The sequence below is a fragment of the Puma concolor genome, chromosome E4 (assembly GCF_028749965.1).
Source record: "Puma concolor isolate L17-30 chromosome E4, mPumCon1.1.hap2, whole genome shotgun sequence".
NCBI lineage: Eukaryota > Metazoa > Chordata > Mammalia > Carnivora > Felidae > Puma > Puma concolor.
Window position 1 is genome coordinate 45,828,900 of NC_141683.1, and position 26,021 is coordinate 45,854,920.

Here is a 26,021-nt window from a genome sequence, read left to right on the forward strand (position 1 = left end):
GCCCGCCGCCCCCCTGGAAAGGACTGTGTCCTCTCAGTGCTCTAGGATAAGCTTGTCTTGTCACTCACATCAGTTCCCAGTCCAGCTGAGCCTGGTCGATGTCATCCATCAGCTTCATCAGCTTCTTCTTAAACTGATGTTCAAAGCGCACGTCATCTTCAATAACAAGAGTCTTTTCCAGCTCGCGGTCAATTACCTGTAAAGGCCATCAGTGGGAAGATACCCTATGAGAAGTCCAATATCTATTTTTTATTAGGTAAATACATATTAAAAAGTCAAGAATATAGTAGCACAGTAGGTAATAGCTCATAACTGGAATCTAAGCAAATGCCATCCGATAGCTGAATGGTTACATAAACAGGGCGTTTACTTACAACAATGAGAATGTATGATATACAATTAAACGCAATGTTACAGATGAATCTCACAAATGAAAGGATACTGCAAGGATATACCTCAATACCGTATGTAGTTCCATGCATATAAACAAAACTACAAAAGCAGACAAAACTATTCTATGCTATTAGAAGTCAAATGGTGATTATCCCTGGGGACTGTTCCCTTGAAGGAAATACAGAGAGGGTGCTTCTGGGGAGCTGGCAACCTGTTTCTTGATCTGGGTACCAGTTAGCATGGCTGTATTGTTGTTCGGTTTGTGAAATTTCATTGGCCTGTATTTTACGCTCTATATAATTTTATACATATCTATTACATTTCACTTAAATTTTAAAGGAAAAAAAAGATAGCATAGACTGGGTTATTCAAAGAGAGAAGGCATTCAGAGGCCCTTCCTTTAGGGACTTTCTCTTTTCTTGTGGGAACTGACCCTTAATCAAGACCCCACACACCAATCCTTCCCTCCATCAATGTCTGTTCTCTAAGCCATGGTTTCAAGTCCTGGCTTTGCCACTTCTTGTGAAGATATTTAATATCTTTAAGTATTTAGTTATTTTCTCTTGGGTAAAATGGGTCCAGGCCTCTTGATCCACTTCATATGATTTCTGTGTGACTCCTCGTATGAGATCATCTAATAAACAATGGCATGCTGGATACGTACAATACCAGGCATTCCTACTAAGGATAAGGGTGCATCAATAGAAGCGTAGCCTCCTGAAAAATGGCATCTTCCCCTGTCATCATCCCAGTGGCAATAAGGCGACCCTTGCCTGTTTGTTGCTGGCCTATGTCAGAGAGAGGCAGAAGGCAACAGAAACCTCCAAGCATACTTCTAGAAGAGTTACGGGTCCACTTCATATCTGGCCCAAACTCACCTACAAAGTCCCACTCTCCTTCCTCCTCATTACAAAAATGCATATCTAAATAAAGCATCATTGTGGCACCTGGGTGGCTCAGTCAGTTGAGCATCTGACTCTTGATTTCAGCTCAGGTCCTGATCCCAGGTTCGTGGGACTGAGCTCTGCATTGAGCTCCACGCTAAGCACGGAGCCTGCTTAAGACTTACTTTCTCTCTCTCTCTCTCTCTCTCTCTCTCTCTCTCTCTCCCCTGCTCATGCTTTCTCATAAATAAATAAAGCAAGCAAGCAAGCAAGCAAGCATTATTTACCTCTTTCCAGACAGAGTAGTGGCTAAGAAAGCAGCCGATTTCACCCCTGGTTAGAGGCCTGGAAGAATAGGGATCTCGATATCCAGGCAGCATTTCAATATTCAGGGCCTTCAACTGGCTTGTGTTAAGTGCCCTGCATGAGAGAGACAATGTCTGAAAATCAACAAGTTGAGATGTCCCCACCACAAAAGGCAGAAAGAGAGCGTTCCGGATGTTCCCCAGAGCCTTTCTGCACATTGAGGAAGACTTCTCAGGTTTCCCATCAATCCCCAGGAGCTCATCAGGGTTAATGTGTCATGGCAGCATTACAAGCTTTTGGGAAGACAAGAGGGTATGTTATGCATAGTGTATCCTTCACAATTGCCAATGTACTTCTAAGTATCACCAGGTTTTTGACAGCTTTGAGAAAGTATTTTCCTAAGAAGGAAGGTGACTAATGGCATTAAATACTAAAGGGGATGAAGACAGGAAGGAACTATGTACAGTATCTTTCCTTTGGACGTATTTTTTTTTTCAAAAAAGGTTAAGAACAAAAATAGTGGAGACAATCTTGTGAGCAGGAAGAGAGAAGTGACTCACTACATATATAGTATTCTCAATAAGATTAACAGCTGATTCTCAGAAACCATGGAGCCCACAAGGCAGTAGGTTGACCTATTGAAAGTGCTACCTGAAAAAGCCAAAAATTCTGTATCTATTCAAACTGTCCTTCAAAAATGAAGGATAAATTAAATATTTCCAGAGTAACAAAAACTGAGGGTTCATCACTAGCAGATCTCTACCAGAAATGCCAAAGAAGTTCTCATGCCAACATGAAAGGAAATTAGAGTGATAAGGATCCATATAAAGAAATAATGAGCATGGGGATATGTAACTGCATAGGTAAATATAAATGACAGCATAAGTGTTTTTCATTTATAACTCTTTCTTCTCTTACCTGATTTAAATCAAAGCTGCATATAAGTCTGTGTTAACGGGCGTATAATGTAGAAAGAAGTAATTTGTTTGGCAACAATAAAACAAAGGAGGGGGAAAAGAATGAAGCAATATAAGAAGCTAAGTTTTTGTATGCCACTGAAATTAAGTTGCTTTTTTTATCGAAATATAATTGACATATAACATAGGTTTCCAGCATATACCATAATGACTTGGTATTTGTATATATTATGAAATGATCAACACAATGTCTAGTTAGCATTCATCACCTCACATAGTTACAACTTTTTTATCTTGTGATCACGAGAACTTTGTAGATCTACTCTCTTAGCAGCTGTCAAATATGCAATACAATATTGTTGTATTGTTAACTATACTCATCATGGTGTACATCTCCATGACTTGTTTATTTTATGACTTAAGCTTTGTACCTTTCCACCCCTTTTACCCATTTCATCCACCTTCCAATACTGCCTCTGGGAATCACCAATCTGTCCTCTATATGTATGAATTTGGTTTTTTTTTTTTCCTCTTTAGATCCTACATATAAATGAGACCATATGTATGGTATTTGTCTTTTCCTGTCTGACTTATTCTACTTAGCATAATGCCTTGAAAATCCATCTATGTTGTTAAAAATGACAGCTTCCTTTTCAAATGGATGAATAAAATTTAATTGTATATATTTATATGTGCCACATCCATTCATTCACCTGTTGGACTCTTAGGTTGGCTCTTGTAAATGATGCTGCAATGAACATGGGGTGCATATTTTTGAGTTCATCTTTTCATTTTCTTTGGATAAATACTCAAAAGTAGAATTGCTGGATTATATGGTAGCTCTATTTTTAATTTTTTTTCAACATATGAAGTTTATTGTCAAATTGGTTTCCATACAATACCCAGTGCTCATCCCAAAAGGTGCCCTCCTCAATACCCATCACCCACCCTCCCCTCCCTCCCACCCCCCTCTATTTTTAATTTTTTGAGGAACCTCCATACTGTTTTCCACAGTGGCTGCACCAATTTACATTCCTACCAGCAGTCCATCTGTGTTCCCTTTTCTCTACATCCTTGCCAACACTTGTTATTTCTTGTCTTTTTGATAATAGCCATTCTAATACGGGTGAGGTGATATCTCATTGAGGTTTTAATTTGCATTCCCCTGATAATTAGCGATGCTGAGTACCTTTTAATGTACCTGTTCACCATCTACATCTTCTTTGGAAAAATATCTACTTAGATCTCTGCCCATTCTTTAATCAAGCTGTTTGGTTGTTGCTGTTGTTGTTGTTGTTGTTGCTATTGCTATTGAGTTGAATGAGTTCTTTATATATTGTAGAAATTAACTCCTTATCAGATATAGAATTTTTAATATATTGATGAATATTTTCAAATATTTCATAAGTTGATGATTTTTCAAATATTTTCTCCCATTAGGTGGGTTGTTTTTTCATTTCATTGATAGTTTCTTTTGCCGTGTTGTCCCACTTGTTTGTTTTTGCTTTTGGCATCAAAACCCAAAAAAAGCATTGGCATGACTGATGTCTAGGAGCATATTCCCTATGTTCTCTTCTAGGAGGTTGGTATTAATATAAACTAGATTACTATAAATCAAAATGTTAATTGCAATCTCCACGGCAATCACTGAGAAAATAACTTTAAAAAATGTACTAAAAGAAACAACAAAGGAATTAAAATGGTAGAGTAGAAGGTATATTTTTAATACAAAAAATAATAATAATAATGAAAATAATAATGAAAAGCAGAAGGATAAAAAGATGTGAAACATATAGAAAACAAATGGAAAATGGCAGATATAAATCCTACTTTATCAGTAATTACATTAAATATGAATGGATCAAACCCCACAATCAAAGGCAGAGCTTAGCAGAATGAGTTTTTAGGAACATGATTCAACTATGCTGTCTACAAGAGATAGGCTAGATTCAAAGGTATGAATAGGTTCAAAGTGAAAGGATGAAAAAAGATATACTATGTAACCAGTAACCACAAGAGAGCTGCAGGAGCTATATTAATACCTGACAAAATAAACTTTTAAACAAAAGCAATTATTAGAGATAAGGAAGAACATTTTATAATAAAAGAAAAAGAATTGGGGCACCTGAGTGGCTTGGTCAATTAAGTGTCTGACTCTTGATTTTGGCTCAGGTCATGATCTCATGGTCATAAGACTGAGCCTCACGTTGGGCTCTGTGCTAGGTGTGAAGTCTGCTTGATATTCTCTCTCCCTCTCCCTCTGCCCCCACTCCTGCTCATTCTTGTTCTCTCTCTCTCTCTCTCTTTCAAAAAAAATCAATCCATCAGAAAGACAGAAATTACAAATATATATGCACCTTACAATAGAGCAAAAACATAAAGCAAAAACTGAGAAGTTGAAGAAAGAGACTATTCAACCATAATACAGGGAGACTTCAATCACCCACTATCAATAATGAATAGAACAACTAGGCAGGAGAACAACAAATAAAGACAAGACTTGAAAAATACTACAAACCAGCTAGATCTGACAGATATCTATAGAACATTCCACCTGACAGTAGCAAAATACACCTTCTTCTCAAGTGCACATGCAACATTCTCTAAGAAAAACCATGAAAAACATACAGATCATGAATTAAGCCTCAATACACTTCAAAGGATGTACTCCAACCACAATGGAATGAATTTAAAAGTCAATAACAAAAGGAAGCTTGGAAAATTCACAGATATGTGAAATTAAACAACACATTGCTAAATAGCTAATGGGTCAAAGAAGAAATCACAAAGGAAATGAAAAAATGTTTTGAGATAAATGAAAATGAAAACATAGCATATCAAAACTTACATGATGGGCTTGGTGTAGTATTTGGAGGGCTAGTTAAAGCTATAAATGCCTACATTAAAAAAGAATACCTCCAATGAATAATCTGATCTAAATAATCCATTTAGAGAAATTAGAAAAAGAATGGCAAACTAAACCCAAAGCAAGCAGAAGGAAAAAATATAGACTACAGTGGAAATAAGTGGATGGAGAATAGAAAAACAAAAGAGAAAATCAACAAAACCAAAAGTTCTTTGAAAAGATCAACAAAATTGATAGCCTTTAGCTAAGCTGATCAAGAAAAAAAAAAGGTAGACTCAAATTATTAAAATGAGGAATGAAAAGTGGGCAACCCCCTACTGACCTTATCAAAATAAAAGGATTATAAGATAATACTATGAACAACTGTATGCCAACAACTTAGATAACCTAGATAAAATTGACAAATTGCTAGACAGTTACAAACCACTGACTCAAAAAGGAATGGACATTCTGAATATACCTAAAACAAGTAAAGCAGCTGAGTTAGTAATAAAATTTTCCAGAAAGAAAGACACACAATCAGCTAGTTTCTTTGGGGAATTCTAAAGAATTTAACACCAATCTTTCACAAAATTTCCAAAAAGTTTCAAAACTCTTCCAAAGAAGAGGTGGGAACAATGAAGCCAGTATTATCCTGATACTGATACCAAAACCAGAAAAAGACATCATAGGAAAACTATAGGCCAATATTCCTTATAAATAGAGATTCAAGATTCTCAAGAAAATACTAGCAAACAGAATCCAGCAATGTATAAAAAGCATTGTACACCATGGCCAAGTAGGATTTATTCCAGGATTGTGAGGTTGGTTTAACATATGAAAATCAATCAATATAATGCACCTTATCAATAGACAAAAATGATCACATGACTACATGATCATCTCAATAGACACAGAAAAAGCATCGACAAAACCCAACTGTATATGGATTGAAAAATGGATTGACACATACATCAGCGGAATTAAATTGAGAGTCTAGAAATGAAGTCTTACATTGATGGCCAATTGATTTTGACAAGGGTGATAAGACAATTCAAAGGAGGCAAGAATAATCTTTTTAACAAATGGTGCAGGGGTGCCCAAACAATGTGCAAAAGAAGGAATCTGAATCTCTACCTCACACCATATAAAAAACTAACTCAAAATGGAGCAAAAATGGAATATGTAGGAGACATAACAGATAAAACTGTAAAACTTTTATAAGAAAAGATAGAAATAAGTCTTTGTGACTTTCGATTTGGCAGTGGATTCTTAGATATGACACCAAAAGCATAAGCAACAACAAAAATATTTATTGGGCTTCATCAAAATTAAAAACTTTTGGGTTGCAATGGACACCATTATGAACTGAAAAGATAACACACAGAATGGTAGAAAATATTTGCAAATTATATTTGCAAGACAAGAGATTTGCAAGACAAGATAGCTGACAAGAGATTTGTATGCCGAATACATAAAGAACTCTCACAACTCAACTAGTTAGTTTCCCCTGGTCCTTGTGGCCTATAAATAAAACCTGGGCTCTTAGGTTCTTGAAGCAGTGGTTCCCAAACTCTAGTGCACCAAAGAACAGGGTTGCAAGATTTAGCATGTAAAACATACAATATCCAGTCAAATTTAAATTTCATATAAACAACGAATAATTTCTTAGTGTAAGTAAGCCCAAGCAATATTTGTGACAAATTTAACTGAGTATCCTATATTTTATGTGGCAAACTTACTCAAGAATCACCTTGAGGCTTCTTAGATTCCTAGCCCCAGTCCTGAGATCATGATTAAGCAACCCTGAGATGGGACTCGGGAAGCTCTTCTCTTAACCATCCCCTAAGGATTCTGACACGGGTATCCAGGCCACATTTTGAGAAACATTGATGAAATTCTCCAGAAGTGATAAGAAACTTCACAATAGCTTCTAGCCATACTCCTTAGAGCCATTCATATGCCAAATTAACATACAACATGGAATGTAAATTTTGCAAAAATCTATACCTTGAACTAAAGTGCCAAATAAAAGGACAAAGGAAAGCAAAATAAAACAAAATAATAAACAAAAGCAATAACAAAACTCTTGAAGGAATTCAACCAAGTTCCCATTGTGACTTTCCTGCCATACTCCTGGGAAATGTGATCAGCCCAGGCATGGTTTGGCAAGCATCTCAAGCAACAGGATATACAGATCGTTATGCATTTGTCCTCATTATTTTCTTTCGTTATGCATTATTCCTCATATTTTCTTCATGTCACCCAAGTTTGGACACTTTGCTCTAACCACATTTGCAAGGGTTCAACAAAAAACCCAACCCACTTTCCATCCACAGCCTCGACAATCTTGACCTCAATTTCCTGCTCATACAGGGTGCGTAACATCCGGTCCCGTCTGTCCTTTCTGCGCTTGAGGTTGATCATGAAAATCTAATGCAGGAAGAGAAGAAGGAAAAGAAACACAAGTCTTATCTTAGGCTGTATGGAAAGTTAAGTAAATGTAAGGACCAAAGTTTCAGTTAGAATAAGGAGTGGAGAAAATAGGGAAAACTGTGATGAAGGTTTGTTTATATTTCATATCAAGTCAAATGATATCATCCAAACAGAGTTACGTTCAAAACTTAGCCATGTGCAGTGACTTCACCCTCTCTTTGTTTCTTTTGTTGGTGGACATGTTTGCCCTGCTTTTGAGAAAAGAAAGTTCAAAACGTTGCTCTTCTGGAGGCCAAAGGTGAATTAAACCCAAAACATATAAGACTCGGAGGTAGGAGGTAGGTAGTTTGGCAAGTGTGTTAGATTTTTCAGCAGACGTTAAGTCTATTCCCTGACGATCATTTACTAAATGTTTGCTTTGGCCTGGTCCCTATGTCTCAGTTTCCTCATCTGTAAAACTGGGGTGATACTGCTCTTATCTCATGGGCACTAAATAATCGCTATTCTTTGAGTTTATACCCACTGTAATACATTTCAAGTCATTCAAAGAATGAGGAAAACTAATCTTAACACGTCCCTTTTATTTCCAATTATCAAGGTCTCAATTTTAGTAGCTTCTTTGCCAGAATTTTTCAGAATTGAATTGAGAATTGCCAAAACTCCCCTAGAGACATGAGAGTTTTTCTGAAAGAAGTAAAGAGAAGGGGCCCTACTCTTGGGGGTAGTAGCCCTTTGAGGAATGGAGAAATGTAAAGACATCATCGCCACATCATACTAGTCCATGAAATCCCCCAAAATATGCACTCAGATTTCTTTCCATGAGGGCTGGGTCCACCTGTAGCCTCTCACGTGAGTCCCTAAATTCCTGGTGGCTGTCCTAAACACATGCATATCATGAAGCCACTGCAGAGCGTTATGGGTAGTGAAACTGTCCTGACTATTCCCAGATTTAAGGAGCCACAGAAGTACCTAAAGACTCACGAATGCTATTACATATTACGTGATTCGTAAATATGAGTTTTCATAATGTCCTTTTGCTACAAGCAGTAATAAACTTACTTTGAACATTAAACTAGTCCTCTGAGAGTGGGAGATTTCAGCTGTCTGTAAGAAATACTGATGAGGGGCGCCTAGGTGGCTCAGTCGGTTGAGCGTCCAACTTCAGCTCAGGTCATGGTCTCATGGTTCATGAGCTTGAGCCCCATATCGGGCTCTGCACTGGCAGCTCAGAGCCTGGAGCCTGCTTTGGATTCTGTGTGTGTGTGTCTCTCTCGCTCTGTCCCTCTCCTGCTCATGCTCTGTCTCTTTCTCTCAAAAATGAAAAAACGTTAAAAAAAAAAAAAAAAAAGAAATACTGATGAGGAGAAACCTGAAGGAATAAATGGGATGACTTTGGCTTCAGCCTGACTAGACCACCCAAATGGCTCTGAGGAAGACATTTAATGCTTCCGGGTCCAGTTCCCTTGTTTGTAAGAAGAGGGAGTTGAACAACCTCATCTCTCAAGTACAACACCGATTAAAATGTCTATGGTACGTGGTTTAGGTAAAGCTCGCTTTATGCTGTGTCCAGAATAAAGAAGAGACTATGTCTTGTAACCAGCTGGGGTTCAGACTTTACTGGGGGCAAAGCTGTGGTTCACATAGCCTTTTAATGTAATCATCAACATGTTCTATGTTTTACTGGATCAAAAGCTACACTAACTAAACGTTCAACCTCTCCTTACAAAACATTCTCACTTCCATCCCTTTATAAAGCACTGGGCAAAGAAACTGATGGGAAAACAAGATGTCCCCTTTGAAGAAATTATCCGCCTGAGTTAAGGCAAAGTGAATTGGGTGCATCGTGATTTCATTACTTCTCTTATCTACATAACTGGGTAATTATTTTTTTTAAACATCATTTCTGTGGTGACTCTAACTTGCCTTGTTACTTGGGACTTTATAACTTAATAGATTGTGTTCTTTCACATTTCGTGTTCTTCCTGTTTAGAGGCACACCTTGACGGGCCACGTTTCATCCCATGATTTTAAAAGATACGGAAAGGAAGGGGTATTTCCTCATGTGTACACACGGAGCTACCTGAGGCCACTCCGGCAGAACAAAAATAAGCCCAAACAAAACAAAAACCGAACAGATATGCAACAAAAAGTTGCCTCGAACCAGAGACCTCTAGTCTGGGAAGACTTTAGTAAATAATAATTCAGTCCCAGTTTTCTGCCAGGACAAGTGCAATAAAAATTGTAGCCATGAAGAAAAAACACAGACGGCTTGCTCATACTTCGTGAACAGCAAACAGAGAGAGAGCTACATAGCCAAACGCAGCCCACACACCACCGCAAGGGCAGGGAGTACTGGGAGAAAGAAAAAGTCCCTGAAAATCCCCTTTTCTACCATCTTATCTCTGTTCCAGAGTCCAAGGTAATCACTTCCTATATCTATATCCCTTCCTAGAATTGGCATTTTCCAGAAGGCTTCCAGGGGTAACCCAGTCCTTATACGCACATCCAAATGGGAAGACCAGAGCTAGAAGATCCTGGTTTTGTCCCATTTGATCTCTTTTGCTTCAGTCCGCATAGGAATGTGTTGAAAATGAATATATACAAAGACACTCGGGTTCTCTCACCTAGAGAACCGAGGGCTGATGAGAGTTATAGGAAAGGACGTCTCTAGTAAGATGTAGAAGCTGGTACAGTGTGTGATGTGGATCAACTTTCCTGCAGCCTGATTGTTTTAAAGAATTCTTTGTACTTCATTCTGATTCCTCTCTACCACATTAAAGTCATCTCTTCCCATGCTGCCCTTGGTGAAAACAGCATCACAGCCGCTAAGTCTTTTCCACTTAATATTCATGAAATACTCCCTCCCGTTCCTGAAGTCCAGATCCCCATCGGTTTTACAGAAGAAATACCAATTCCCATCCCAGCAGCTTGTAGACGGCTGTACTTTGGGGACATGTACTACACAGTGCAGGATGATGAACAAGGCTTTTTCTTGCCATGGAGCTGTGGCAGTGAGCACAGAGCACAAAGCTTGGCCTACAACACATCCAGAATCCATGGAAAAATTCCATCTCAGTTTGTGGATTCCTGAGGCACTGCCCTAATCTCTAGATCATCAAGCTCTTGAATACTGATCAGCAGCTACGTGACATAAGGGACCCACAAAGGATCAATGACTTGGAGGCACACTTCCGGCATTCCCAAGTAGCTGTTGTGTGCGTTACCGAGAGAGGCATCACTTTATATTCTTGCTTCCTTCTTCATGCAATCAAAACTTCATAATAGGGGCACCTGGGTGGCTCAGTCGGTTTAACTTCCAACTCTTGAATTTGGTTCAGGTCATGATCTTGTGGTTCATGGGATCGAACCCAGCATGGGATTCTCTCTCACTCTCTCACTCTCTCTCTGCTCCTCCCCCACTCATTTTCTCTCTCTCAAAAATAAATCAATTAATTAAAAAACAAACAAGCAAAAACTTTATATTAAATATGGCCCTTGGAGTGCTATTATGAAGTGCTTGCCCACGGAAAGGCAGAATTTTACTATAGATTTCTTTTTTCTTTTTATTTTCCTCTCAACCCTACCCTCAATCTTTGTCCATGGAAGAAGAGCACAGAGAAAATAAAGCACAGACTATTCCAGAATGGTTTCCATCCACTCAGAATAAAGTTAAGGTCCTCCAATACCTAAAACATATACCCTCTTACCTGACCCTTGAATCTTGATTGAAAGGTTTACAAAATATAGCAATATCTGCTCCTAGAAAATATATAATTGCACTCAGGACTAAACAGTAACGTCTTTCTAACTCAATGACTAATTCACTTTACCATGATGCTCCTTTAAAAAACTTTTTTTTTTTAATTTGGATATAGTTGATACACAATATTACCTTAGTTCCAGGTGTGTACGATGCTCAGTTTTTAAGATAAGAAAGCTGAGCTGCAACAAAAATGGAGTCATTTTCCCAAGACCTCAATGCCTTTTCAGCAGCCAGGTCAGTCTTGCTGGCTCTCAAATGTGTCATCAGGCTTGTGCTCTAATACAAACGTGTAAGCACGCCACATACATGCACACGTGTGCACGTGCACACACAGACACCTTTCCTACCTCATCAAATCCCATCTTGTCTGGATATTTAGGGACAACGGAAACAAACTGGGAGGGTTCCATTGGAGGACGGTCAACTGGAAGACACAAGAAGCACACAGAGCACTCTGTTAGCAAAAGGCTCAGAGAACCGAATTCCATCCACACATCTGATGTCTAGGAACACCACCTGGATGTCCGGGACAGGGGGTAACCACTCAGCAGTTCTCCAGGACTGAGTGGCTACACAGGAACCCTAATGGTCAGGGTTTCAAGAACACTTATTTATATGCAGACTGGAATATTCGCCCCATTTCCCTTAAGGGTAAAGATTTAGGGTGAAGGCTCTGGAGTCAGATGACCTGAATCCAAACCTTGGTCTGTGAAGGTCTGGAAGAGTTAGTTAAGTGTCCTCTCCAAACCTGTTTCTTCACGTGTTAAATCAAGATAATAAAAGTGTATCTCTTAGGGTGTAGTAAAATTTAAATGAGATCTGTATGCAAAGCACTCATCCCAGTAAATTAGCATAGTAAAAACTCAGTAACTTTCAAGCTATTACTTTACTGTGGCTTATAACGAAAGACCTCAGAACTGGGCCAGACTTCTTCTAAATAATGCCTTCTCTGTCTATTTTAAAGGGCCAAAGTCTGGGGCTATTTTTATCCCATCCAGGCAGGTTTAGCTACAGGTATGCAAAAGGTCCTTTATTTTAACACAAACTCGCCTCTGGGGGCCAAACCACATCCCCACACTTGGTACAGCGCTCACAGGTAAATTTCCAGATGGGAGGGGCACTGCATCTTAAGTAGTAAAACATTTATTTATTTGATACTCCAAAAAAGTTCTCTTTGCGAACTACACATTTGAAAGGTCGGAAGCAACGCTGAGTGAGGAACCTGAAAAGGTCTTGAAGAATTTTAGAATTGTAAATTCAAAGTACTCATTTCGTTTTCCTTAAAGGGATAATAAAAAGAAAACCAAGTCAGAGCTGGTAACGGAGAGGTTGGAGTAACTGTTGGCGGTGGCCTTCACTACTCAGCAGTACCCATCTCCTCCATTCCGGGCCTAGGAGAGGAATCACTTCCTCACCCTTGAAATTGGTCATGGCCTCGTGAACTGCTGCTTCTCAGCTCTGCAAGCCCTTCCCCCCGCATGCCCCCCACCCCCACCCCAGCCCCACCACAATGGCCAGAGTAGCAGATGTTCGATAAAGGAGAAATCCCACATTTGAAGTAGCCTAGAATGATGTGCTAACATATGCAGGACAGCTGCCCAGAAGGGCACCAGGACCACTGTAGACCTTGCATAAGAAGAAGTAAGCCACTGCTCTATGCAGCCAGTGGAATTTTGTCACTGTTTGATATCCTAGCATAACCTCTTCACCCTTTTGACTGAGACACTGTCCATAGAGTATTGTTTGTTTAACTCATGCTTCCCTGGGACATTAAAGAGAAACCAGGGCATCCAGTGTCACCTGTGATCAAATGACATGAAGTTCTAGAAGGTGGTGAGACAGGTTTCCTAAACCAAACCCAACAGTTGTTGGTCTCATGACTTCAACCCTGACCCCTATGGTCACATTTCCTTGAGTACACAGTGCATGTGTTTCTGTTTCCCCCGGGAGCCTAGAATATTTTGTTCCTTTCTGCTTTACCCCGCTCCTCATTAATTATTTTTAAATCTACAAATATTGATCAAGGGGGCACCATGTACAGAGTTAGGCTTTTAAGAGAAAGAAACTTCACATACAAACTCCTTTTTGTTCACAATGTTGTTTGAGGAGCTGTCTGGCTCTCCCTCCTTGGGACTGGGAGTTGGGAGGGGGTTATATTTTGAGTTACCCTTTTCATGCTGTTGGTCTCTGTCTGGCACTCACATGGCTAGGTGGCTTTAACGTTTCAGCCAAAGAGACTGCCATTTTGCTTCCATCAAACATGGGTAGTCACTGCATTCACAGGACAAGTGTCCCCCCAAAGCCACAAGTGGCTAGCTCCTAGAAGCCACCATTGAGCAAAAATATGAGAACTATGCCTGGGTTTTGTCACTGAAGACAGGGCTAAGCCACTGGGAAAGACGGAATGATGCAAGTAAGACGTATAAAACTTACTATGCCAGGAGAAGGGATGTGTCCTTGTTTCATCAGAGTCGAAGGTAACCTGTACACCAGCTTCGGTTTGGGGTCGTTTCTGACGCCATCATTCCCAATTTATCAGTCCTTCACTGAATCCCTCCCTAGACACAGTCCCCCACTGTACCACCAATTGGGAAAATATGCTTCTTTGGCTCCTAGATAGTTTCAAGATCTAGGAATAAGCATCATAGCTATTATTGTAGAGATCCTATTACTCACTGAACTCTGGGTTACACCCTCCACACATGTAATCCCAGTTATTTTAATCTTCACAACAGGTACTATGGGATAAGTATGAGTGTCCCTATTTTTACCGATAAAGAAACAAAGGCTTAAATATAACTTGCCCAGGGTCACAGAGCTGATAGAACTGGTAGGTGAACCAAAGTCTGACTCCTGGACCCTCGCCCCCACTCTGCCTGCCCCCAAAACTGGTCCTTGGTAGCCACTGGCATCAAGTTGGCCTTAGCAACTGGACTGAGTTCACAGTGGCTCAGTTAGCTAAGTCTTTGCTCCTGGGTGACCGTTGCTTGTTGTCTTGTCTATAGTCCATACTGGGCCACACACCATCCAGTGTACAATGTACCAGCCCAGTCATGCAACCCGAAATCTTGGAGAGATTGGGCTTGCACCAAATCCTAACTAAATCATAATCATTTCATCTTAATCCAAAAGTTGCCCTGAACTTCTTCAATTGCTGCAGTTACGACCTTAGCTCAGGTCCTCACTCACCATGCCTGGGCTGTTTTAATATTTTTCTAACACTCACGCACTTAGTCTTGCCTCCTTCTAACTTGTTATGCACACTATGGTCAAAATAATCTTCTTCAAGCATGGTGCTGTTCGTGACCACAATAGTCACACCTGACAGTCTGCAATTGGTTAAGGGCTTTCATAGTCAACCACACCATTTAGCTTCACTTATTTTTTGGGTCGTTTGTTTTTATAGATGAAGAAATTGAGACCCACCCGGATGTAGACTTGCCCAAGGTCAAATGGTGAATCAACTAGTGCCCAAGATCAAATAGTGAGTAATTGGTAAGGTTATTGGACCTTCTGATTTCACATGCAATAATCTTAATAACCTTTACATGACATTCCGTTGCTCCAAAATGCTGTTACTGAGAATGGGCACCTAAGATCTCCCGTCACCTCATGCTCTGGCTTGCAAGACGAGTCTCCTCATGCCACATATAGCCCATTTATTTCTATCACCTTTATAAGATCTAACCTCCTGCCATTCACCCCCCAATTTTCTGTACAGGAAGCACCTTCTCAAATTTTCTATATAGCTCCTAACATATGAAATGAGTAAGTACATGTGGAGCGATGCACACGGTGCTTTCAGGAAGTATTAGCTCCTTGTTGTTACAATCTCCTACCTCCCACCCTACCCGGGTTCTTTCCCTCTGATCTCTGAAGCTCCAGTCCGTAGTTCATCAGCTCTTTGACATTTTTGGTCCCTTATTTTTTCTGATTGTTTCTTCATCCTTTTATTTTAACTAAACACTTGGCGTTCCTTTAAGGATGCTGCCTCCCTGTCACCTGTGAGAGTAGAAGCTGATTTTTCTCACCTCCCCCAACTCACTCCAAACTGTTTTCCTTTCATCCCTCAAAACTCCCAGGTTCTCTGAAGTGTATCTTAGCACCCTCTCTCTCCTAGTCATGCCCCCTCAGCCACTGATAATGACAGCCTTTGGCTCACAATCTTGCTGTCCCTGCCATAATTATTAAAACCTCAGCATCCACATGGTGACCCACCCAACAGGCTGCTTCTAGGTCCTTGCATCACTCTTTCAGTGACTCACTACCACATTTGCTTTCATCACATCCTTCAGGTCCTCATGTCCATCGGTACCCAATCCAATGGGCTAGCACTCTTGCCCCACTTGTAAAGACTCTTCATTTGCTACCACTAATCTTGTTTGGCAAAATCACAATCCTGCTTGTACCTGATTACCCACTTAGCACCAAGAATACTGCAAAGAGAAACTCACACAACTGTGTTGACTGAATCACTTTAAAATTACAACCACAGATGTCAAATTGGCACTCGACATTGCCAAATGATGCAACTGTACTTCCATAGTAAATCTACTTTCCCACTCACTGAAAGATCTGTTTTATGCCTTGTCCTCCCTCCTGAAGCCTCTAGCACCTCTCTCAAACTGATGTACTATGTACTTCATAAAGAAAATACTCAAAGTCGAAGTAGACCTACCTTTTCCTTCTACCTCCAGTGCACAAAGCCAGCCTCATCTGCACCTACACATTCTGCCTTCCCATCTGCTAGAGTGGAAGAAGCATCTCTGTTCCCACCTAGGACAACTTCTCCAAAATTGTCCTAGATGACAAGGCTTCTTATTTTCTCAAGGATTTCAGCCTTACAACTAACTTCTCTTCTACATCATCCGGTTCTCCTTATATAGTGGATCCTTCTTGCTAGCATATAAATATGCTAAAATCCTATCTCAACAAACACAAAACAAAACAACCTCGCCTTTGGTCTCTCACTCCTTTTCGGCCACCATCCTATCTCTCTCTCCCCATCTCAACAAGATTCCACCTTCCCATCTCCCCATTGTCCTCCCTTTGGCTCACTCCAATGGGCTGGTGTCCTCATCATTGCACCGCAGTGGCTCTTATGAAGGTCATCACAGATTTTTATCTTGACAGAACCAATGAGAATTGCCCTATCCTCATTTTACTGGGCTTCTCAGCAGCATCTGGCTCCTTCCCGAGACACTTCTCAGTTTTTCCTTCCAGCTTTTTGGCTGTTTGACTCCCCCCAAGGATCTGTCCTGTTCCTTCCCCTCTTCTCTTTCTATGATCTTTTACTAAACAAGTGCACACTGTTCCATGGCTTCAAATGTCCTTTTAATGCTGATGACTCTCAGATGTCTGTCTCCAGATGGAGTCTCTTCCCTGAACTCGACTCCTATCCAAATATCTCTTAACCTCTCTATTCAGATGTTAAAAAAAATATCATAAGCTTACATGACCAAAACTTCCCTCTCCAAATCTTTTCCCGTTTCATTAAATGGTATGCCAGGCCACAAGCCTGGTGTCATCTGGATTCCTTGCTTTCCTTCGTGGGCTGCATCTGGTTCTCTGTAGGTCCCATTGGCTCTACCAATAAATATACCTTAAACCCACCTGCTCCTCATCACCTCCTTGCTACATCTTGCATCCCAACCACCATCTCCTCTCACCAAGAGAGAGGTATCGCTCCTCCTATACTCGAGTATCCACACCCCAGACAGAATGATCTTTCTAAATGTATAAATAATATCATGCCACTCCCCCCACCCCATCCCACATGGAGTCCCGTTACTCTTAGAATAAAATCTGAATTCCTTACTGTGGTCACAAGGCTCTGCATGATCCGGACACTTCTTCCTTCATGATCTCATCTCCTTCTACTCAACTCCTCATTTTGTGTACTCTAACCACATGGGCCTTTTGCTCCCGGAGAGTTACCAGCTCTCCAAACACCCTTTGCAGTTCCTTCGACTTGGAACACTCTTCCCCCAAATATTCATGTGGCTGCTCCCTCGATACATTGTCTGCACCTCGTGTTAGAATATACATTCACTGATGACAGGGCTTCTGCTGATTTTACTCACTACTGTATCCCCAGCATCTTGAACAATCCATGGAACATAGTTAAGTGTTTAGTACTTAAAGCCTGACTCTCCCTTCTAAAACCTTCCTTGCCTCCTTACTGCTTTCTGGATGGCGTTCTGCTTTAGTGGAGCATTCAGGGACCACGACAGTTTAGCCACCCTAACCTTCAAACTTCATTTTCCTCTATTATTTAAAGCCAAACCTCGTGTAGAGTGAGAGTGCTTTTCAAACAGTATCTTTGCTCAGTTTCCTCTGTTATAGTGCCCTCACCATATCACTTCTTCTGTGTAAACTGTACACTTCTAGCAAAGCCCAGCTTGACAACCACCAGGACTTGAAGCTCTCAGAGAATACACCTGCCCGAACAATTTCTCACTATTCCAAATTCCAATTGCCCTTAAATCTTCTCCTTTCACAAAGCACTATCCTGCATCATTGGGGTCTTTTTTATGTTTGTCCTGTGTCTCCAGTTAAATATATACCCAAAACAGAGACCTGGTTGTAAAATGTTTTGAATCCCCAGTACCCTCATAGATTGTAGGAAGGCATTCAGTGTTTGTACATAAATATAATATAATTCCTGTTCTAATGCTTCAATTGGTATAGTCTATTAGCAGCTGTTTCTTTACTGTTCATTGGGTTCCAGATGCTGTGCAAAATGCATTTAACACCTGGCCTGTTTTTCCTGAGGACACTTGACGGATATGATTTCATTATTAATCCTTAATCCTACAGGGGCCTCCAGTCTATATTTCTGCATTACTATCCTCCAAGGTTTATTTTCTAATTATTTTTCTTACTCCAATTATGTTCTACCTTTTAAAATTCAGAATCTGAAATTTTAACAGAATTATAACTAACGAAGGTAAATTCAAGAATTAAACAAAATGCCACACATAAAGTGCCTAGCAATAGAGCTGGTATGCACTGGGAGATTAGAAATGGCAGCTATAAATTACAGGTTCTTCTCAGATGAATTCTACTTGTGTAGCATTGTGCCATGCATATTTATAATTTATATAATTTAAAAAACTTTATCGACAATGTGTGTGCTTCTACACAGAGGGAAGCTTCTGTGCTCTCAGTCCTATGGTGGAAAACAAGAGAAGGTAAGTCTTTGGCCTTCTCTGAGCTGGCATCTACTTGGAGTCAAGTCTGGCAGGCACGGAACAGGAGTGATGGCGGGTGTGTGTGTGTGTGTGTGTGTGTGTGTGTGTGACACATTACCAAGGTCAAACTGAGTCCTAATAACAGCAACCCTTCAATATTTTATGGAGTTGGTGTACATTGTTTTGTTTTGGTTTGTTTTGTTTTTGCTCCTCCCAACCCTGCAAAGTAAGTGCTATTATCCTCACTCCACAGATACAGGAACTAAAGCTCGGGGGGGGGGGGGGGGTGGAAAATTCTCCCTCCAGAAGCGACAGGGCTTGGGTTGAAATTCATTATGCTGCATTCCGGTTCAGTGCTCTTTGCAATACAGTTTTCATCCATTTCCTCATTTGTTCTTTTGCTTGTGTGGCCATACTTGGAGCAAATACTTGTTTGGTACCAACCATATGTCCTGTCCTGTGCTGGGTCCTTGGGATAAAAGGCAGTAAGATGCTGCCCTCATCTAGAACATAGACAATAGGCAGAAACAGTATGTGTTAAAGAAATTCACAAAGGAACTTCCTATGGGCTGGTTCAAGAAATACTATAACTGCACCAACTCCCTAGTCAATCCTTATTCCCCACCCCCCGCCATGAATGCTGGGGATTTTTTCTACATTATCCCTATTATTCTCTACATACTTAGAGAACAATAGTGTCTCTTGTTGCCTTTTTCAAACCCAGGACACTGAGATGAGGAAAGACTGGATGGCTTGCAAGCTATCATGCACATCAGCATGCAGAGGTTGTGACGGGAGGAGTGCTTGCCCTCATCCCACATATAGTCTGTGCATGTACTTTGCTCAGCACCACTGATGTGCTCCCCGTATATTGAGCAGACTGATATTTTGCAAACAGAAGCTTATATAAATACAGTAGGAGAATCTGCTATTTAAAGAAAACTTCTGATGACTCTTTTAAATTATTATTGTCTTCCTTACCCTCTGGTCCCAAACATGTTTGTTAAAAAAAATTCTCTGCTTTTTTCTCTATTTTTTTGCTTCTTAATTACTTCTACAACACTTTGAGTTCTGATTCAGCCTTTTCTGAAACCATTCTTATCATGGGTATTATCTGAAAAACTCCACTGGACTTTTTCTCAGTCTTTATCATACTTGAATGTCCTTCCACATCTCATGCTCCTGTGTTATTGAAATTCTGTGACATCACATTATCTTGTTATGGAATCCCTACTCAACATCTTTAGGCTTGATGGACTTATCTCTCCATCTACTCACTGGGCATGTCAACCTAAACCCATGTGTTCATTTAGCCAACAAATCTTTGCTGGGTGTCTACTAGGTGACAGGCAAAGGGCTATGCCTTGAGATGAACATGATGGAACAGCTTCAGAAGAATAGGTGTGAACTCTTCTTTAAATGTTTGGTAGAATTCCCCTGGAAAGTCATTTGGTCCTGGACTCATTTTTTTTTGGGAGATTTTTGATTACTAACTCAATTTCTTTACTGGTTATGGGTATGTTCAAATTTGCTATTTATTCTTGTTTCAGTTTTTGTAGTTTATATGTTTCTAAGAATTTGTCCATTTCTTCCAGATTGCCCAATTTATTGGCATATAATTGTTCACCATATTTTCTTATTATTGTTTGTATTTCTGCTGTGTTGGTTGTGATCTCTCCTTTATCATTCTTGATTTTATTTACTTGGGTCCTTTCCTTTTTCTGTTTGATCAAACTGGCTAGGGGTGTATCAATTTTGTTAATTCTTTCAAAGAACCAGCTCCTGGTTTAATTGATCTGTTCTGTTTGTTTGTTTGTTTTGGTTTCAATAGCATTGATTTCTGCTCTAATCTTTATTATTTTTTATCTTCTGCTGGTTTTGGGTTTTATTTGCCATTCTTTTTGAGATGAACATGACAAAAAAGGCATTTACTGTCTGAGGGTGGGGAGCAGGAAATAGATACTCACAGGCAACTCAATGGGTCTAAAAACGAACTCATGACTTTTCTTTGCAAATGTCTCCTTAATTCTACATGCTGTATACCCTTTAAAACTCTTACTGTTATCCCCAAACACTCAAGTCAGAACTTAGAAGTTGTTCTCTGCTTCCCTTTTGCTCAGCTACAAACTCTTGGTTAAATCCCTTCAAGACTATGTCATAAGGTTCTCTTAATCTCTTCCTTCCTCTCCATTCCCCCTGTTCCTGCCCCAGCTCAGATCCTCACTATCTTTTGCTAGGTTACCATGTAATGTCAAAAACGACCTCTTCGCCTCTGGCCTGAGCCATCCACTGTCCCCCCCTATTCCAGCCATACTTCCCTTACCATGAGGGTGGCCTTTAGAAATCCAGATTTCAACCTGACATTTCTCTGATAAAAATCCCTTTAAGAGCTCCTCTCTTTTCAGGAAAAGTGCAAACACCACCTTATACATTAGAGGTCCTTCTGGCTGGGCTCCTGCCCACCTTCCAGCCTCAGTTCCTGCCGTGTCTCCCCAACCATCGCTACTGCCCACAGACGTACCTCCTATACTCCAGTGATGAATAACAGAATTTCTCAGATGCTGCATGAAAATGAACTGAAAAAAGCCAACATCCTCCCCTAGGCAGGGTTTTGCCATTACCTTCTCCTTTAGCCACCACTGAACGTTATACGTTATAATTATGATAGCGAGTGATTATTGAGCATTTACCAATTCTGACATCATTCTAGACCCAGAGGCAATAACGATGCAATGTTTAAGGATGTGAGTTTTGCAGATAGCAAGACTGGTTAAAATCCCAATCTGTTATTTGTTTAGCAAAACGATCTAGAGCAAGTTACTTACACTCTCTCTCTACACCTCAGTTTCTTCATCTTTAATATGGGGATAATAAAAACCCTGTCATTGTTGTTGGGTTAGTGAGACAATATACAAAAAATGCTTAGCATAGTATCTGTTACATGATAACCTATTATTAAGTTGAAGTCATAATTATTGTTATTAGACTTTATTTGTATAAAGTATAGATGGATAGATAGATAGAATGGAGAATTTGCCCCCAAACACTAAAGCTTTATCTCCATTTCATAACTAAGGAGGTTAGATTACTTTTCCAAAGTCATATAATTAGAAAGCATAAAAGTTTTGAGTTTAAATCTACACCACAAAATACCAATACGGCCCTTCTGATATTGTACAAAATGTATTTACTGCGTACCCAGCTCTCCACCTGGATCGGAAGCTCCCTAAAGGCAGACCTTGTCATATTCGTATGTCACAAAGGAAAAGTTTAAGAACGAATTAACAAATGAATAGCTATAGTTCAGCCAAGGCAGACAGATGACTATGAGATCACAGTCCTGAGAGAAGGGAAAGGTGGCTGGTGTGGTCACGGTGGCAATGGAGCAAGAGCCATCACCCGAGCTCCTGGGTCACTCACTCATTGCTTCTATCTGGACGTGGATGAGGTTCTCTATGTCTTCCTGCAGGGTCTGATGGGACTTCAAGGGGATGGGCAGGTAGCCATAGTGTTCTCTGTTGCAGAGGTACATCTGGATGCCTGAGGATCCAAGAGAGAAATAAAAGCAACCAATCAGAAAACACGGTTCTTGGTTCTCTAGAGACAACTAAGGGAAAAAAGCTCGGACTGTGGCTAAAGCTGAGTTTGGCACTGGAAATGAATAAGTAGTTGTTCCAGACACTGCCTGTAGACCTCAAAAATGCTCTTTAGTAAGAAAATTTAATGCAGCATTGGGGGCTAATAAAAACCGGGGGCCACTCTTCAGCTCAGAGGAAATTGATTTTTTTCTCTCTGAAGAAAAAGCATACCCGTGGTCTGAAATGAGCACTAAAAGCACGAAGGGATCAAAAGGAGGCAAGGAATTCCCATTCCAGAGAACAGAATGGAACACTGTAATCCGCCTACAGGAAATAACAAGAAGATGAGGAATGAAATCCACATTTGATATGAAAGCAAACAGGAAAATCCTGTGAGGCTGACAGATTATTAAAGCTAAATCTAGGCATATGGAGAACAAAAAACAAAAAACAAAAAAAAAAAAAAAAAAGAAGGAAATTTAGAATTCTCCACAGTTCTCCGAGGTTTTATTTCTCTTAGCAGGCATGGATTTGGAGTCAACCAACAGACCTGAAACTTGTATGACGGATTCGTAAAGGGACAAAAAGACTGCATTTCAAGTCCTGCTAAGAATCTGTCATATGACAATGCCAGAAACATGCCTCAGTCCTCCTGTATTCAGCACTGGTTCCAAGGCCCCACATGACTGACTCCAAGAGTTGCACAGCATCTGTGTTTAACCAGAAAATTAGGAATATAGGAATCAAGATGGTCTCACAAAGATCCGACAACTGACAGTCCTGACTAATGAAAAGATTGCTTAGTTGAAAGAATGAGTCTGCCAAGCTCTGATCCGTGTGTCCAAGCTTCTGATTTGTTAATGGCCATAATCATCTATGCTTTCCAGAGACAGAATTATCTGCATAGTGACTTCTCTATGTTGTGCAGATGAAATTTCCTCCAGTCAGCTGTATCACCTGCCAGACCAGGTGACGCTGTCTCACGGCATTAGCAGAGAAGAACAGGGGAAGAAAAGAACCTTTAGCCTCTTCCTCACTGAATCTGGCACAAATCAGGGCTGGTCCAGCAAACGTGGTCACTTCTCTTGCTTCACCAAGTAAACTCACTAATTCTGCTGTTTGCCTACACAAATACTTCAGGGTCGCTTCAAACGAAAATGTACCCCCTTGCAAAGTCACGATGAGTTCAGGAAGCAGGAGGAAAATGATTTCATGTTTACGTTGTCTCTCTATCCTAATTAGGTAAATCATCTTACCATGCAACTTTCCAAAGCTTCAGTAAAAAGGGGAGATGAGACCTAGCCAAGCTGTCCATCAAATGTGAAGGGACAAGAAAGGCATTTTCACACAGCAAGGTCATAGATATTTACTTACCATCACACTTTCTCACAAAGTGACTGGATGATGTGGAAGAAGGAGAAGGAAGGAAAAGGAGAGGAGGCAGATTACAGAAAACAAGGAGGCCCTGAGACATAATTGACAGGAGGGTCAACGTACGGGACAAGGGAAGGGCATCCCGCGTTGAGAGCTGTGGCACCACTCAGACAACAGCAGAAGGTTCCAGAAGAGAAATCTTCACAAACATGCAAAAAGAGAACATCTGATAAATCTGACCATTCTAAGAGATGCTTTAGACAATTAGGGCTTAGTTTTAGATTGTATTAGTCATAAACTAAGGGGAAAAGGCAGTCATTCAGTTAAATATAGAAGGAAAACTAGCCATAGTCCATAAGTGGCTCAGCTTCGAATTAGGTTCACATATTATAACAACAAAAACACTGGCCATTGATCTGTCTTAAATTGCCATGGAACTCTATCGGGAGGACAGTGTTGGGAGGACTGTGTTTGCATTGAGGGAGCACAGGCAGGAGAGAGAGCTACCTCCCCCTCTTCTGTGGTGGACAGTCAATAGATCACATCCAAAGTAAGACCAGAGAATCAAGAGGTAGCAACACAATCATATTATTTAGAAACACAGACATTATATTATACTTCTGTCATCATCTGGAGGTGTTAAAAGTGCCGGTCTCTGGGGTACCTGGGTGGCTCAGTCGGTTAAGTGTCTGACTCTTGATCTCAGCTCAGGTCATGATTTCATGCGTCGTGGGATCAAGCCCCGTGTCGGGCTCCACACTGAGTGTGGAATCTGCTAGGGATTCTCTCTCTCCCTCTCTCTCTGCTGCTCTCTCCCTCCCTCAAAATAAATAAATAAACTTAAAAAAAAAAGTATCTCTCTTCTAGAAGAGGGAAATGATGGTACAGGGGGGTGATGTACAAGAGACTTCTAATTTTATAATAAACCTTGGGGGACTATTTGAACTCTTTCAACTATGTCCATGGATAATTTGATAAAAACGTAACAATTTTAAAAGGAAACGTGTTGATAATTAGTTAAAGTCTATGAAGGAATCTGGTACTCTCAGTGAAGGCTACTTCTGGAGAAAACTATTTTCTTTCCCTGTGAAAAAGAATGGTAAATGAAACTTCACCTCGAAGCTCTGTGCTTGTCATATGAAAATAGCAAACATTTTCTTGTACTCATTAGTACCTTTATACTTGGATTGATACGTTTATTTTTATCCTCGGTGATGAAAGATCAGATCCAGAGAGGCAAGGACTTGTCCAAGGCCATACAGTAAGTCATTAGCACAAAACCTTTGTCCCTAAAGAGCCAATGCCAAGTATCTTTCTATCTGCCCAGGGTTCTGAAGCCCAGGCTGAGAGCCGGTAATGACGCTGGTTGCCATCTTTGCACGTGGCCGGCACCTCTGATTACTACCAGTGATGTGCAGGAGGCAGGGATGCACGCCCGTCACCCACATCTCTTGCCTTTTTTGACTCAACAGCAGACGTTCAGAAGATGACTGGCTGGCGCCAGAGATGGTTCCTGTGGCCATGACACAAAGCCCACATCTCTGACCACAACGGGACGTGAACTCCTGACCCTGGCTTCACTATAGCCACAGAGACTCTTCTGCGACCCCTGTGCTCTCTTCTGGGGCCAGCTCAGCAGCTACACCTCAGGGCACCACCACACTTGGGTTGCGCCTCCCACTCATCAACCGCACATGGCAACGACTGGAGTCAGAGGTGAAAGGGTAAGGAGCAAGGTCTGTGGTTAGATGGGCCGGCCGGGAACATGTAGAGCCTTTATTTCCTTTTGGACATTTAAAAAATGATACTTCAGAGGATGAAACACAGCTAGGGAGCTTCACAGAGTGAGAAAAAGAGAACACAAATTATCTTTCATCAAGACTCTTGCGAGGGAGAAGGGAAGTGATTTGCTTTGGATGTCGGAAAGGAAAAGCATTCATGGGCTGTGCAGGACTCCCAGGCTCATTCTTATCTCTCTTGGAAATACTTTAAGAGAAGTTCAAGTGCCACCATGGGAGCCACAGGACTATCAGGAAAGCTCTTTCCTTCCCCCAAATGACAGTGATTCTTTCCTGCTTGACTCCTGGACCTGTTCACGGTTTATACCATCCATGTGACCCTCAGGTTTCCCTGTTTGACAGCTATTACTCATGCTTCCACATGTAAAGATCTTATCTCCCCAAGTAGCACAGAGCCTAACACGATCCTAGGTACAAAGGCAAAACCTAGAGTATCAATTCCCTCTCCTTTCTTTTCTACCTCCTCTCTCCCCAACTGAATCGCCAAACAGCTTTGGGCCTCTCCACCTTCAATGTCCTGGGAAGGCCTAAGG

General features: G+C 40.7%; 1 protein-coding gene across 2 annotated transcripts in view; it reads right to left on the bottom strand.

Moving 5' to 3' along the window:
• Positions 1-26,021, bottom strand: part of COLGALT2 (collagen beta(1-O)galactosyltransferase 2) — a 112,361-nt gene that overhangs the window by 7,827 nt on the left and 78,513 nt on the right. For both annotated transcript variants that reach the window (XM_086694461.1, XM_086694462.1), the window contains exons 6-10: positions 22,158-22,277; positions 11,892-11,968; positions 7,672-7,778; positions 1,565-1,697; positions 69-196 (exon numbers count right to left, since the gene is read on the bottom strand). In XM_086694461.1, coding sequence (XP_086550587.1) covers positions 69-196; positions 1,565-1,697; positions 7,672-7,778; positions 11,892-11,968; positions 22,158-22,277 — 565 coding nt within the window. The remainder of the gene's footprint in view (positions 1-68; positions 197-1,564; positions 1,698-7,671; positions 7,779-11,891; positions 11,969-22,157; positions 22,278-26,021) is intronic.